The sequence below is a fragment of the Platichthys flesus genome, chromosome 24 (genome assembly GCF_949316205.1).
Source record: "Platichthys flesus chromosome 24, fPlaFle2.1, whole genome shotgun sequence".
Taxonomy (NCBI): domain Eukaryota; kingdom Metazoa; phylum Chordata; class Actinopteri; order Pleuronectiformes; family Pleuronectidae; genus Platichthys; species Platichthys flesus.
This window is the reverse complement of record NC_084968.1, coordinates 6,230,861-6,245,583: the sequence shown is the minus strand read 5'-3', so window position 1 is coordinate 6,245,583 and position 14,723 is coordinate 6,230,861. Positions and strand designations below refer to the sequence as shown.

The 14,723-nt window shown below is 40.8% G+C and overlaps 1 protein-coding gene across 12 annotated transcripts in view; it reads right to left on the bottom strand.

Annotated features, from left to right (window-relative positions):
- Positions 1–13,080, bottom strand: part of mark2b (MAP/microtubule affinity-regulating kinase 2b) — a 44,574-nt gene extending 31,494 nt beyond the window's left edge. For all 12 annotated transcript variants that reach the window (XM_062384288.1, XM_062384290.1, XM_062384296.1 and 9 more), the window contains exon 1: positions 12,118–13,080. In XM_062384288.1, coding sequence (XP_062240272.1) covers positions 12,118–12,168 — 51 coding nt within the window. In that variant the 5' untranslated portion in view covers positions 12,169–13,080. The remainder of the gene's footprint in view (positions 1–12,117) is intronic.
- Positions 13,081–14,723: the final 1,643 nt, after the last annotated feature.

Genomic DNA, 14,723 nt, shown 5'->3' with positions numbered 1-14,723 from the left:
AAGTGAAAACTTCCTGGGAAGTTTCTAATTACGAGGGCTTCAATAATGTGTTAGATATTAACAGGAGGGGCAATATTTATATGTTAAGGTGTCACACTCTTTAAAGTCTGGATGACAAAATTTAGACCGTGTGTTGGTTTTCTTTAAACTGAAGGACATCTCACAATTTAACATAGCATGGATGTAGCAATATAACATTATTAAATGTACAAGAACTGATATGAAGGTCAGTGGAGCGGACAAACTTTTCAGTCTTTGGTTAAGTACTTGCTTTAATGGGTCAACCACCCAGGAGTCATTAGACTACTTAATTAGTAGTCTGCTTGGACATTATTTTGGGGAACCCTGCACAAAGCACAGCGAGTTCAAATTCATGTGCGAGACCTCTGAGATTGTTCACAGTCCTGGGCGCTTTGGTCTACCTTCTCTCCTATCCTCTTTCATGTCAGACTATTTTTGTCTTCTGATTCTTCCTTCATTTTTGGGCAGCTGCAGGCTTAGCAAGCCACCCCCAACCAAACACACTAACACCCACACTCACCTCTCCCCTCAGTTATAACTATAGAAGTGTTGGAGGACAATAAGTGACATCATTGTTTTGTTCTCACATTACGCACTCATGCTACTTGTAAATCATGAATGCCAAATGAGACATGCCAGCGCACAGTTTAGCAGAGGACTTACTAACTTGGTGCTCCAATAGGAGTCTAACTCAGTTAAACAGGTTCTCAGTGAAACGGTATTTGTTAATGACATTCACAACTGATCTGATGCGAAATACACATGAATGCAACCAATCACATCAGGTTGAGCATCGGGTTTAGGTGACCTATTTGGGGGATGTCAGTAAGACGGATAAAAAAAAGGTTTACGTAGTGTGCACTGAACAGAGGTCTAAATTAACATTTCTCACAAGTCTAGTGAATATCTTTTCACAAGACTCTGATTTTTATCTGGATGTGCACCAAATTGCACACAGGCAAATATGAGACTGCTAACTTGCCTTATTTTTTCATCAAGATAAAAGGCCCTGTCACGCAATGTTCCTGGATCCGCACCAAGATTAAATGGGATTTCCCTGACCCATATCCTTTCAACAAGTTTCATGGTCATACGTCTAGTAGTTTTTGCCTAATCCTGCTAACAAACAAGCCAACGCAGATGCAAACACAACCTCCTTGGCAGAGGTAATTATATGACTGCCATTCCCTCCTTTACTTTTCTATCTCGGAGAACTGATTTCAGAAACATGGCATGTAATCATCTGATTTGACTTAATTTAATGACTGTTTAATTACATTTAGAATTTGACTGCTGTATAAATTACATTTTTGCGACCATGCTCTTTCCGACAACAACCATAATTCACAAGCGCAACGGAGCAAAAACCCAATTCTCTGTCAACCGGGCTGCCATCAGTTACCGTGCATCAAGCCTGTTGCCTACCGTGTGGAGAGACCATTAGCATAGTGTTTATATCCGGCCTAACAATTCAGACCCCCTCCCAAAACACACACACAAAGTGAAAACTTATTGACATGATGTTTGCAGCTGAGAGCCATTTACTGCCACACTGCAAACACAAGCATGTGCACATGATCCCCCCACCACACACACACACAATAATGTTAATCCAGTGCAGTACTGGTTGTGTTTTGACTCGGCCCTCATTATCACTGACCTTTACTAATCTGAGTTCTGGGAGGAAGCCACAACTAGATACAACTAGATGGAATTCAACACAGCACAGTTCACGAAGTAACCCGAACAGAGGGTCGGACATGAAGTGAGTGCTACACAATACTATCAAGAGACAGCTGAACCCAAACGCAAGATAGGCAAACACAGGCAAAAACGTCAGCAGCAGGGAGGAAAAAACGGGGGTAATAAAGGGAGAGGTGAAGTGAAACTACTCCGTTAAACCAGGCTCGGCTTAAACAAATAATCTTTACGACATATAAAATATACTCTCTTCAGTCTTTCCCTGTTTACAGCAGCGCCGAATCACATTGATCAGTTACCAGCAGCAACTCTGATTAGGCTTTCAAGCGGTTTTCTTAACATATTAATTAATCTCACATTGCCTTAGTCTGCAGTCTTGATCAAAAGTCACATTTGTCCATGATTGTTTAATTGGCTGGGCCTTTTTAGAGAAACTGAGATTATGTTTTCTGAAGGAGACAAAGAAGGAAGAGAGCAACCCAAGAAAGTGAATATGTGTTGAGTAAAATATGTCAAACCATTTTTTTGTATTTGGTATGAGTGCTGAAATAAGTGTTATTACACACACCTGCTATTAATCCAGTTCAACAATATAATAATATGGCCACTTTTCTGCCAACCTTTACAACCAACAGAAAGCAGACTATTATTTGAAGTTGTTTGTGCAGATCGCTTTTTGAAAATACCACATAACAACCTGCTGTTAACAATAAAATGTAATCAAGCCGTTCCCTCTCATTTGAAATAATTAACTACTCTGTCCCTTCCTGTCCAAAGTCGACCTCCATTTGTAAATGCAGACTCAGAGACAGGGCTTGACTGAACACTGAGGTGAGGAGAGCAGATGGCAACGCAGTGCACTGAAGTTCAGCAATTCAGATTGAAACTAAAAGTAGTGGCTGAAGACAGAAAGCTGTGACCTTAGGGGTGTCAACTAAATAAAAATGAAGCTGTAAATCGAGTATTCAAGCTCGAAAACCTGCAGACTGCTGGAGAGCATTTTGTCAGATTTACAGATTATGTGCAGTAGGGTTGTGGCATGTTACATGTTACATTGTGTACACAGATTACATAACAATAAATCTAGTTGGTTTATTTTTAGTATATCAGCAGAACCCATGTTCTTCAAAAAGTAATCAATTTGTTTTTGGATGCTACAAGTGTGGAAGTGATGAGAATTGACGAACAAGAAAATTGCAGAGGATTTGGTGTCAAAGCCTCCAGGATATTAAAATAATCATTCATAGTCTTAATCATTCTAAATTAGAGTAGTTCAAGAATAATTAGCAACACCACTGGTCCAGATAAAATTGATAATTAATTACAATATATATAGAATTTAGAAATGGATACATGGTTGGATGTTTATGGTCAATGCGTGACATTGAAGAAGTCAGTAAATCATGAGAGAAGTGTACTTAGTAACACTGCCCGTTAACGTTCTTCTGATGATGTAATAGGAAAGGCTATTTATTTTGAAAGAGCAACTGCCAAATGGGAAACTCCCAACACTCAGCTGGCCGACCAAAGGTGTAACTTCAGTCAGCTGACCTAAGGTGGAACTTTAACACTAATTCACATCAACTTTCATTCCTCAACAGGATTCTGAGTAATTATGACACAGCTCAAACGGAATCATTATGCCCAAAAAACTCATTTTGATTTGTCCTCCGATCACTTCCAGATAAAAACTTTGCATCTTAAGATGCTTTTTAACGTAGAGTTGTTACCGAATTCAATGAGATCGGTTCAGATTCTCTAGAGGCTAATGGCAGGGGAATGGAGAGTTTGGTAAACCCAATGAAGAAGAAACCATTTGAAGTAGGTAATCCTTATGGTGACTTGCGAAGAAAATAGTAAGGTCAGGTTGATCCTGTGAGATCATTACAGGAGGTGCTGTGTGATGTCAGCTTCCAATTGTTGCTATAAGTTGCCTACATATAATATGACATAACCTGGCGTTCTATAAATGAACCACCTGTAGTAATTAGCCATAAGGACGAGTGTTGGTAAGATCATGATTCTCTTTCACACTTGTTTAAGTTTAACTCATTTGTTAATTAATCCTGTCCAAATTGGCTTAACGTGAGTTAAAGAGGTAATGATGATTAAAAATAAACACACATCGTCAGCTTTGTTATGTGCCTATTCAAACTGCTCATCACAAATATCCTTGACGACAGCTGAATCAATGTTTTGTTTCAAAATGGGAAAAACTGATAGTATAACAGAAAAACAGAAGGATAAATGCAGCCCTATTTAAATAAGATTTAAAGATTCAGTCCACAATCTCAATCCAAACTCTTCCTTTAATTTCTCTATCTATCAAAGCTCCATGTGGAACAACAAGCTCAGCACAAATGGGGTCTTTATTGGATAAATAACACAACCACATGCAAAAGCTGTTGCATTATACTGAAATTTGTGGGTGGGAGGACACACACCTCCCAACTCTAGGTCGTGATGGCGGTGTTGCCATGGAGATTTGTCGCTTGCTGAATCCAGCCCTCTATCTCAATATTGGTTCGTATTTCTTTAATCTTTCCTTCATTTTCTCTTGCTCTGTCCTTCCTCCCATCACTTTTGTTCCAACCCTGCTATTCATATGTTTAGGTTTCTATTTATAATCCGCTCTAATGCCGAAACGAAATTCCAGAAAAGAATACATGTGACAAAGACAGTTTGTCGTCCTTAAACGGGAGCATACAGTCGTGATTTAACCACACAGAGGCATATCTGAAGACATTTGCAATGGTGTCTTTTAAGTCGTCTTCGTTTCAAATGTCAGACCTTGCTTTCTTTATCATAACTCTAACATTTAAATCTAACCTGAGGAGAGCTAATTAAAAAAAAATTAAAAAGGACACAAGTTAAAAAGCTGTCAAATGTCAGGAAGAAATGCTACTGCACCTGTTTGACAGTTCTTCCGATTGAACCCATCATGAAAGCTAGTTTAACCGGACCATGGTGTACTGCATTTTGCGGGAATATTTGGCAAAGGATGAGAATAAAATTTACAAATACAGACTCTGTTCAGTTTCCAGTTTTACAAAAAGCAAGACAGACCAATTAAGGAAATTTAAATTCAGCCAGATGTGGTTACTTTATCTGTCAAAACATGTATTGCACTGCTCAACATTACCTCACCTTTTGATGCATATAGCTTTACTTCGCCTATACCCACCTATTTTTTAAGATCGCATTTCTTCATTAAAAACAGGTTTTAGACTATTTTGTATGATTTTGAAAGCTTCATCTGATGATCTGATGGATCTCAAATTCATGTTTTTAATACTTGATAAAACCTGCAGTCTAATAAAAGAGGTCAGTGTATGCACATTTGTTAATTTAACATTCCTATAATGGTGCTAATATGACAAGCTGGATCAAAACCTTATTTAACCCTATTACATAACAGTGTGCCCGTCACCGTTTACTATACATAAAGCTACACAACTATCTAATACAGTATTGATGTGTGCTGCCAGATACACTGGCTTCAGTGTGGATGCAATGCACAACAAAAAGTCAGGTAACATTTGTGACCTGCGGAATGTTTCAAATCAAAACTTCAGGTCAACTTCCTGCATACATGCTCCTTTCTCACCTCTTCTAAAAATCTGTAGGAAAATATCTAGTATGCTGCGGAGCTAGCATATGCATACTAGCTAAGCAAAGAGTCCACTTCACACACAAGTAAATTTGTGAGAGGCCCCTTACTTTAGCGAGATGGTGTCACAGTGGGTCACAGTTTGCTGTGAATGTCGTGTCGTGTGTGTTCCCTTGAACTGGATTACCCAGACTCCCAAGGTATGTGTACGTGTGTGTGTTAGTTTGTATGCAAGTGTGTCAAATTAATTCCTGTTTGCTCTGTTGCTGTCACAGTTTGGACACATTGCACAGCGCCTCCTTGCATTTGTTCTGCTGCTATGCTCAGTGAGTGCGAGCACGGATGGGTTCCATTTTAGATCTGGTTTCACGTTGGTAAAATGCCAGGAATTGTCCTTATCAAATCTTTCATTCATGTAGTTAGTCTGTTTTGACTCTCTGCCACTTCAGGCATCAGCAAAAAAAGGATGACAACATATAAATGTGTGATATTGAGGTAAACAAACAGGCAGACTCACTTAAATGTTTCAGAGTCAATGAAAGAACTCCAAAATGTATTCATTGCGAGGAGTACTCATGATGAACAACAAGTCCTTTGTTTAAATATTTTTCAACTAGTGGCATTTTTTATCATTTGAAAAGACGACTGCTCGGCCTCTGTCTACCACCAGTGTTATGTTACATCACATTCAGTGACCTGAACAGTGGTGCAACAATGATCACCCATTCAAGTAATACTAACCACCTCTGTGGATGCAAAATACCAGTGATTTACTCAACTGATATTACTGAATACTGAAGTACAATGAATAATGTTTTCACTCTGTTGTTTTTTCTGGAGGCGGCACACTGGTGCAGCAAAGATCGCGGTCAAGTTGCAGCAAAAAGGTTCTACCAGCTGAGCCCTATATTTATGTTTGAATGGTCTCTCTTGTGCCTGCGTAGATTTCATCCCCTAATCCAAAGACATATATACTATGTTAATTACATGTCAGCCATATAGTTGACTTACTACTCTGACTCTCAACCAATGTCATAAGGGGATATTTTGTCTTGCCCATACCAGATATCTAGTGATTTGGGGCTACAGTATGTGTTATTTACTCACTTAACTGATCACAACATGAGACAGTATAGTTTAGGGTAAATTAAAGGCATTGTGCATTTGTCGGACCATTTAACCACATCTAAATATAAAAAACAAGGTCAAAAAGCACAAATCTCGAAAATATAAATTGGAAAATATGATTTTTAAAGTGTGTTAGAGGATTAGATCAGTAAAGTTGGGGAGTTCTTATCCTGTTCATGCTGGCTTGTTTATTCCCAGTTTACACAACATGACTTGAACCTTAAATAACCTAATTCTGCCACTGTGATTGAATTTCTGAATCAGTGTGACTCAGCAGTGATCAGAGCGTTTCCACCAATACATGCAGCTAATCCTGCAGGATAAGAGAGCAGTAAAGTGAGTGAGAACAAGGCCTCCGAATCAGGTCCGGTGTCTACAGGCATTTTACGCTTGATTTGTTTTAGAGATAGTGAAGTAGGTTAATCAAGTTGAATTGTTAGAATCACTACAACAAAGCAGCTCTGACACAGATGGTCTTGGCCTTGGGAAATATGTCTTGAATGGTAGGCAGCAGGTTACTACAACTTGGGCGCAACACTAAGTGTACAAACAACGGCCATTTGAATGTTTGCCACCTGTCTTAAAACAATTACTTAGATTTTAGACATTAACCAATTTTGTATTTTGATTCAGTTTTGTCTTGATTTTAGACATTAACCAATATAATGTTTTGATTCTGTTTGGTATTTTCTCAATAGCCAGCTTTTTTGTTTAAGAATAAAAAATGATAACAAAATAATTTTGGATTTGAAGATGACCTATTCTAGCATATTTGATCGGTTCTCAAATGTAGTTATTGACCTTTCCATAAATATTAAGGCATCCTCATTGGATAATAGGAAGAAATCAAAGTATTGAAAGTGTACTGAAATCAGACAACTAAACATAAAGGCCAAATTACATTGAAGCAGTGAGACAAATCAACACTCCTTAACCTGAATGACGTCAACTCCTTCAAATCGCAGGTCTACAGTTAGCCGCCACACCTACCACTCAGCTCAACTGGAAAGGCCTGTTCTGCCCTGCACCCTCAGACAATCCAACACACACACACACACAAACACAAAGCACTGAACTTCACAGCATTGTTGGTTAAACAACGAGGTAGCACCTGCTTGTCCTATATTTATGTGTCCCCTGAAACACCAGGTATAAATGGCAGGCTAAATCAAACTGTAATTCAAATCCATTGAACAGCTAACTGCAAGTCTGAGTGTGTGAGGGAAAACAGAAGGGACTTGTAGTGAGAGTGTGTGTGTGTGTGTGTGTGTGTGTGTGTGTGTGTGTGTGTGTGTGTGTGTGTGTGTGTGTCAGGTTCTCTGTTGCTAGGGCCCTGGCTAGCTTTGTCTGTCTGTTCATCTGCCTAGTGACTGGTCTGGTAAGGAGAGAGGCATAATTTATGGTTTCCTGGGCGTAACAGCAACGTGTACGTGTGCACACGCACGTGCGTAGCTATAGATTGCTTACACGATGACTCATACAAGGGGGAGCATGAATGAAGGACAGGCAAAAGGTGAACATAGGCACAATCATTTTTTCTCAACACGTACTGCCAGCATACCTGTGACAGTGCACTCACACATCCAGGGCTTCTCTCTCATCTGTATTAGATTTCCAGCTCAGAATTTAGCTGGGAGATTCTCTGCCAGACGTTCACACTCCCAAGGTGAAAATATCCAAACCGTGTTCGGCGTTGGCTTTGTTTATAGTTGCTGTGTCGTTAGATGGGCTCTTTAGCAATAACCATCTGTGTTACAATCCCGATGCCGGTCAAAGAACAAGGGATTAGGCTATGCCGAGCGATTTCCAAAAATGGGAGAAATTGAGGGAAACACAGGAATTAAGTGTAAAAATGAAATAAGAAGTCATAAATTACCTTTCATTGGTTCATAGGTTAACTTATCCCACATTTTTATGGATTTACTATTTGTAATTGAGGGCCCTACAATAAGGAGTAATAGACGTGTGATTCCACAGGAATCCCACAAAACTCATCTCCACCTTTCCTGCTTGATAAAGTAGAACACAAACAGGACAGTGCTCAGTAGGTGGCAGTCGGGGTATACTTAGAATCTGACTTCCTTTCTGGGTTTAGATTAACATTTTGGAGAACTTTTCCTTTCCCTAACTGAAAGACTCTGGCTGATTGTGCTGTTGAAGATAAACTTAGGTGGATACGATTAACTTTAATGCCTTGATATACAACATCTTGTGATTTGTGCTTTAGTTCCTGGATCCTTGATTTAGTTCCTTAAGCGATGTAGGGCCCTGCATAAATAAACCTTTGGTAAACGCAGTGTAAATTCTTAAATGTAGTCAACTTGTTTTTCTCTGCATGACCTCTGCAGTGAGGGAATGTCTCACCTGCAGAAATTAATAGTTTAGTTCACACCTTAGAATCCTGCTTGCTCAGTTAGTGAGAAACAACAGAAACAATGAAATTGAAGTAACAATTGAAGAGGCACTCCAGCTTTTCAAACTGCACTTATTTGTTTTAGAGAACCTGGCTATAAACCCATAAGAGCAGGGACATTGTAAAACAGGAAATTAGACAATAAAATGATTGTGACTGGGGGAAGTACACAGATTACAAACTGCAGAAGACATTAAGTATTCAAAAAAACTGCATTTGAATAAATCTGCTGCAATAATTTTAAATAATATAATTTCGGACATATTTAGCACTAGATTATGTACAGGTTAGTGATTTATACTAGTTTCACACCAATAGTGTGCCACATTCAAATAGGTTCATTGAGGCAACAGCCATTACCAAACCTTGTGTAACATGACAGCATGTCAGATCCTAGTCACTCAATGCATCTGACATTTCACAGCGTCAGACGGATATCACAAGTCACTTCTCTACGTTTCTCAGCGCTATTATGATACGTAGCCTGCAACTAATTAAGATACCAGAATGGTAGGCTGTCTTGGCCAGTACAAACCATTTATACCCATTCACATACAACTTAGAGGCTTTGTTAAGTCAAGTAAATCATTAGAAGTTAGCATTAGGCTAACTTGACATCAAATATTATACAACAGCTTCTCCCTCCCAAATGCCACACTGGCTAATCAGATCAAAATAAACACCCTCTCTGACAGGAACAGAGGCCTTTCCACAACCCTCCGTCCATCCTCATGTCCGGTGCCATTTTGTCCTGTATCTTGAGACCCGACACCAAAAGCTTTCTATACATGGCCTTTAAACCAGACTGCGTGTGTGCGGACGTATCTATCCATGACCTTTTGCCTACAAACCCACTTAAGGACTCGCCATGAACCCAAACTTTTTTATTTCACCCCTAAATCCTCTCTGGATGCTGTGGGACGAGGAAAGGCCCACACAGGCCAACAACAGCACTACAGCAAAAAAAAAAACAACACATGAAGCTTTGTTGGTAGAGCGCGTTCCTAAAGGGTGCACATAGAGGGCCAACCAGGAAGTTCAGTTTGAAGGTTATTAATGATTACTACCCTGCACTTTGGTTTATGCTCTAATGAGCCTGCATGTACAACTGTGACAGAAAATCTCACTTCCATTTTCATGTGGCTAATCTCAAAATGCTGCACACTACAAGTACACCACCAGATATGTACGACTGTAACTATCAGTGTGTTGCTGCTGTGGCCAAAGTAAAGTAAGTCCACCTGTGTTTGTATGAGTGAGTATTATACCAATATGTCTCAAACACACAAACTATGGAATAAACCCTTAAAACACCACTTGAAATGTGTGTGTGTGTGTGACAGTTACAGTTACAAAAACACACAATTTTGGTTGTCCGTTTCAGATAAGGGTGTAACCATGTCAGAATATGTATGCGTCACTGTGTGTAGATTTATTTGCTTGCATCTACCTACTTACGTACCAGTCTGGCCAGATTTGCCTTTTCAGTACACTCTAATGGAAGCAGTGATACACTTCGTGGGACAAACACAGACTCACATGCAGTGAGATCACAGTTTCAACACACAACTTCCGTCAGCCTTTGCAGAAACAACAGTAGACAAAATCTTTGAACCTTTGAGTCTCAGACATCAAGACGTTTTCCTATTGGCAGGTGAAAGCAGATCTGAAGTCTGTTTGGTTTTACAGCTGCCCTTAACACATCTGAAACTCAATGTTCCACATATAAAACAGTTTGACAGGTGTGCAGCTCCTATGACAGGTAAAACAAATAAAAACTCCTTCCACTACCCTCTCTTATCGTTTTGTATTTTTCAATCACCATTTGAAAACCAGAGTTACTAACTTATTTTTCATAAAGGTTATAGCCAAATGCTAAAATTATTCAATTTCTGTGATGCTTCGCTCATCACAGCCAATAACCGACTGCTAAAATAATCTGTCATTACAGCTACATTAATAAACCTTTAGACACACAAGCAATACAAATATAGAAATGGGTGAAGCTTCACACATGTACTGAGAACATGTACTGGCTAACTGTCGAGATGTAGATACACAAGTGTTCTATTTGATTTGCATAGCCGATTTCCTTTTTCATTTCAAGAGACAGATTAAAACAAGTTGTTTTCCAAGTAATGCAAATAATGCTTTGTGTAGTTAAGATGTTCATGTATGCGTGTGTGGCTTCTTCGTAAATCATCTCTAGATGAAACTGTCGACAAGGTTGAGACAGATTCTGTATTATTAAAAAAAGAGGCTTTGTTTCAGCCTTCAATTAATGATTTCCAAGAGGTTTCTTTTAAGCTTAAAACATGCTACCAAAGCATTTCAGTACCCAACTGAGTGGAAACGTGAAACAAAGATTCTTACTTAAGTTCAGTAGTTCTAGGGCAAAGGAGGTCGTGTGTTGCTTGCTGTTAATACCCCAAATGAACCCATATAAAAGACACATTCCAACCTAGCATCCGGAAGTCGACTGTAATAAAACCTATACTTTTAAGTCAACATCTGCTCCTTTAGTGCTCTGGATCACTAAATCATAAGTATGCATTAGCATCGTGAACTTTGGACGCCCGTTTTCTATGATCATATATCCAGCAATACTACTTCTTAACAAAAATAACTTTTCTTGTTTTATGGTTCCTATGCCAAGACAGTCCAGCACAAACACAATATATCAACTTTCTCTATCAGGAGAGCCCCACCACAAGTCCATGCCTGCACAATATAACATGCAATTAAATACTAAAATATATTACATGGATTGTAAGGTCTCCAGCTTGTCTTTTTACAATGGATTATCAATGTGTTTAAGGTTAAAAGGTACATTATGCTCACGTCACACAGTTTTTTTGTAAGTTAATGATGCATCAGGCTAATATGTAGGTGCCAGGCTTCTCCACTGTCTCCAATCATCTGGAATTGGCTGACAGGGTTGACCCTAATGCAACAGGTCTCATCGATGATAAGTCAAGCGGGAGGACATGCCCCAACACACAGACTAAACAAGAGCCTAAATTTGATCTCATATTCTTCAAGGAGTGGGAAACCCAGTGTGAGTGCGTAGGCAAGCTGGTGAATCACTGCTGTGTGGCAAAGACAACGGAGACAGAGAAAAGGCAAAGAGACGCCAAACAAGGCCTCCATCGAAAGCAGATGAGAATGTCCCATTCGGGTGTGTTAATGGGACAATATCAACTTTAACATTGTTTGGGAGATTGATCTTGAACGTAGATCTTACCTGCCCGGTTGAATTTTCAATCACTTGCACCAGTGGGGCCCTTGTTGACATTTTTGAAAGACTTGGGGGTTGCCAAAAAAGGGGGAAAGGGGCCAGTAACACAAGAACGGTTCTTCAGTGTCTATTGTGCATTTAAAACGTGGGTAGCTGGTGGTGGAGGTAAATTCCCAAAAGATGTCCAGTGCTAGCCAGCTAGCAGCACGACAATTCACCCGTGAATCAACAAGTTGGATCCCACATCAGCGGCTAGCCGAGTTAGCCAACTAGCTAGAAACTAGCTAGCAGCAACCGCACGTTCCATGTTTGTCAACAAGCACGAAACGGGAAAAAGGGAGAGCAAGTGTCTTCTTTTCAGCTTCGGCCCCGGCGTGAAAACATTCAGTTTCCACTTAGCATTTGACAGCGTCGACGGTGGCTAGCGAGCCAACAACCTGATGCTGTGACGTTTTCGGCAGCTAGCTACTTGCGCTAGCTTGAAGAAAAGTTGGGCAACGGTTGCACTGCACAAGACAAGGTTCAATTAGGCTGCTAAAAGGCTAAGTACGGCTGCTAACTAACGTCTGAGGAAGCTGGGGCTGTCGCCAAAGTCTACAGCAAACGTAAATCCAACGTCGTTTTCATAGACGAGGTCTCGACGTCTATATTTGTCTTTTTTTAGCGGCTGAGATGTTTCCTTTCAGATCTGGGCTCCACAAACTTTCAGGCCAAAGTTATTCCCGGCGAGGTCTCGACCTTCCCGAGTCACACGAAACAAGTGGAAATGTTCCCAGTTCGATATCCAAGTTTAGGGTATCCGGGGGAAAAAATAAAAGCAGCGCTGTGTAGAGTGGTCACATGGCAGAGGAGAAACACGAATTAATGTGTTGCGCTAGCTAACTGCTTGGCCGATATTAGCCCAAGTAGCTAGCTAATTCTGTGTTTCTTCCGAGGCGGAGCTAGCTAGTTAGCTTATCCTCCGGAGGACGCGGCGGCGGTGACTCGCCACAGAGCTGCCCACGAAACTCAAAATCCACGGAAATCACCGGCGCTCTTCCTCCTGTGGCGTGATTGGAATAAGGTCGCTCGCCGCTGCTGCACTGCAGTGTGGCGATACACCAGCTCGTCCTATCGGTAACCGCCGACTGCTGCTGTTATTCTCCGCGATCAGGCAACTGAAAGGAGGATCATCAGGTTGTAAAATCCATGATCTGTAGACGGGGGGTCTTCTTGGTTGGAGGTGTGTGTGTGTGCCTGCCACGGGCGACAGGGGGAGAGAGGCGAGGAGCTGCGCCCGAAAGCAGACTATGCGCACGATCCTGCCCTGATACCGGAACAAGCTCGCGGCAACATGGCTGCTTGCACCACGACTGAAGGAGGAGGGAGAGAGGGAGGGTTCGTCCGTATTCGGCTCCACTCGACTGTTTTCTCCGAGCCCCGAGGTGACTTCCAGGTTTGGCGAGTGGCAGGTGCAGCGTCACCAGAGGTTTCTGTGTTCACACCGTCAATCGCCTGGATTTCATTGGTCTGCGCATAATTCCCACATGACTCACCCTCAACTAAAACAGATTCCTATGGGACCCCTGAGACTCCTGAAGGTAAACCCCCATGCGCCCTCAACAGCCTCTGAATTCACTTGCACACGCTTTTTATTATACAATCAAAGTCTATGTCATCTGGGTCATTATTAAGTACTAAAACTTGTTGCCCTGTCTTACAGAGGGGTCTTTCCAGTGGCAGATCTAGAATTCTACTAAATCGGGGGCCATCATGGGGCCACAGTTTGTACAGAGTGCCCTAATAAATCTGCCCTTAGGTAAACAAAATGCTTTTCTTCACAATGCATGTTCCTAAGCTATTGTTGGGCTTATATCTCTATTATTATCATAATTTTTTAAGTACTTCCTTCTTTATTTTAATAATTTGTTTTCAGTTGTGAAGCCCCTTGTATTATTGTTCCTTGTTCAAGCACATTGTGAAATTCAAAGACCCTTTTGCCAAAATGTTACCCTTTGGTGCAAGAAATACTTAATTGATGCTTCTAATAATAATTTAAAAAGATGAGGAAATTAGACTGATGTTATATGTAACTAACCCAATGCCAGCATGCCCATTAAAATATATACTTGTGTGGAATTGCTGTTGGTAGTTGAACGAATGGTGAATAGTGATTCCGGGGGCCAACAGGTGGAGAGAGCCAACATCCCAGGGGACGCCAGAGCTGTGTTCTTTCAGAGGGGCTTGTTAAAATGGATGCTGAATTATGTTTTGACACCATAGCTGTAGTGATAAAGCATCACTTGTAAATAGGTACCCATGCTATCCATACGTGTGACTGTGAGATGCTGACAGCTGGCATAGACATATTCAAGTTACTTAGCAACAGCCATGGGCTGACAAAGATAATATGGCTGCTGCTGCTTCTGCTGGAAGTGGGGATGTCTGAACTCTTGTCAGTCAGGAGGTCTGCAGAGACCGCTCACAATACCAGATATTCACCGTTTACACAATGCAAGGATGTTGGGGGAGAGACAAATAAAAAAGAGGGAAAAAAAAGAAATCAGGAAATGAAGGGGTACGAGAGACTCGTTAGTCGGAGAGTGGGAGAGAATCCAACTGGCAGGATTTCC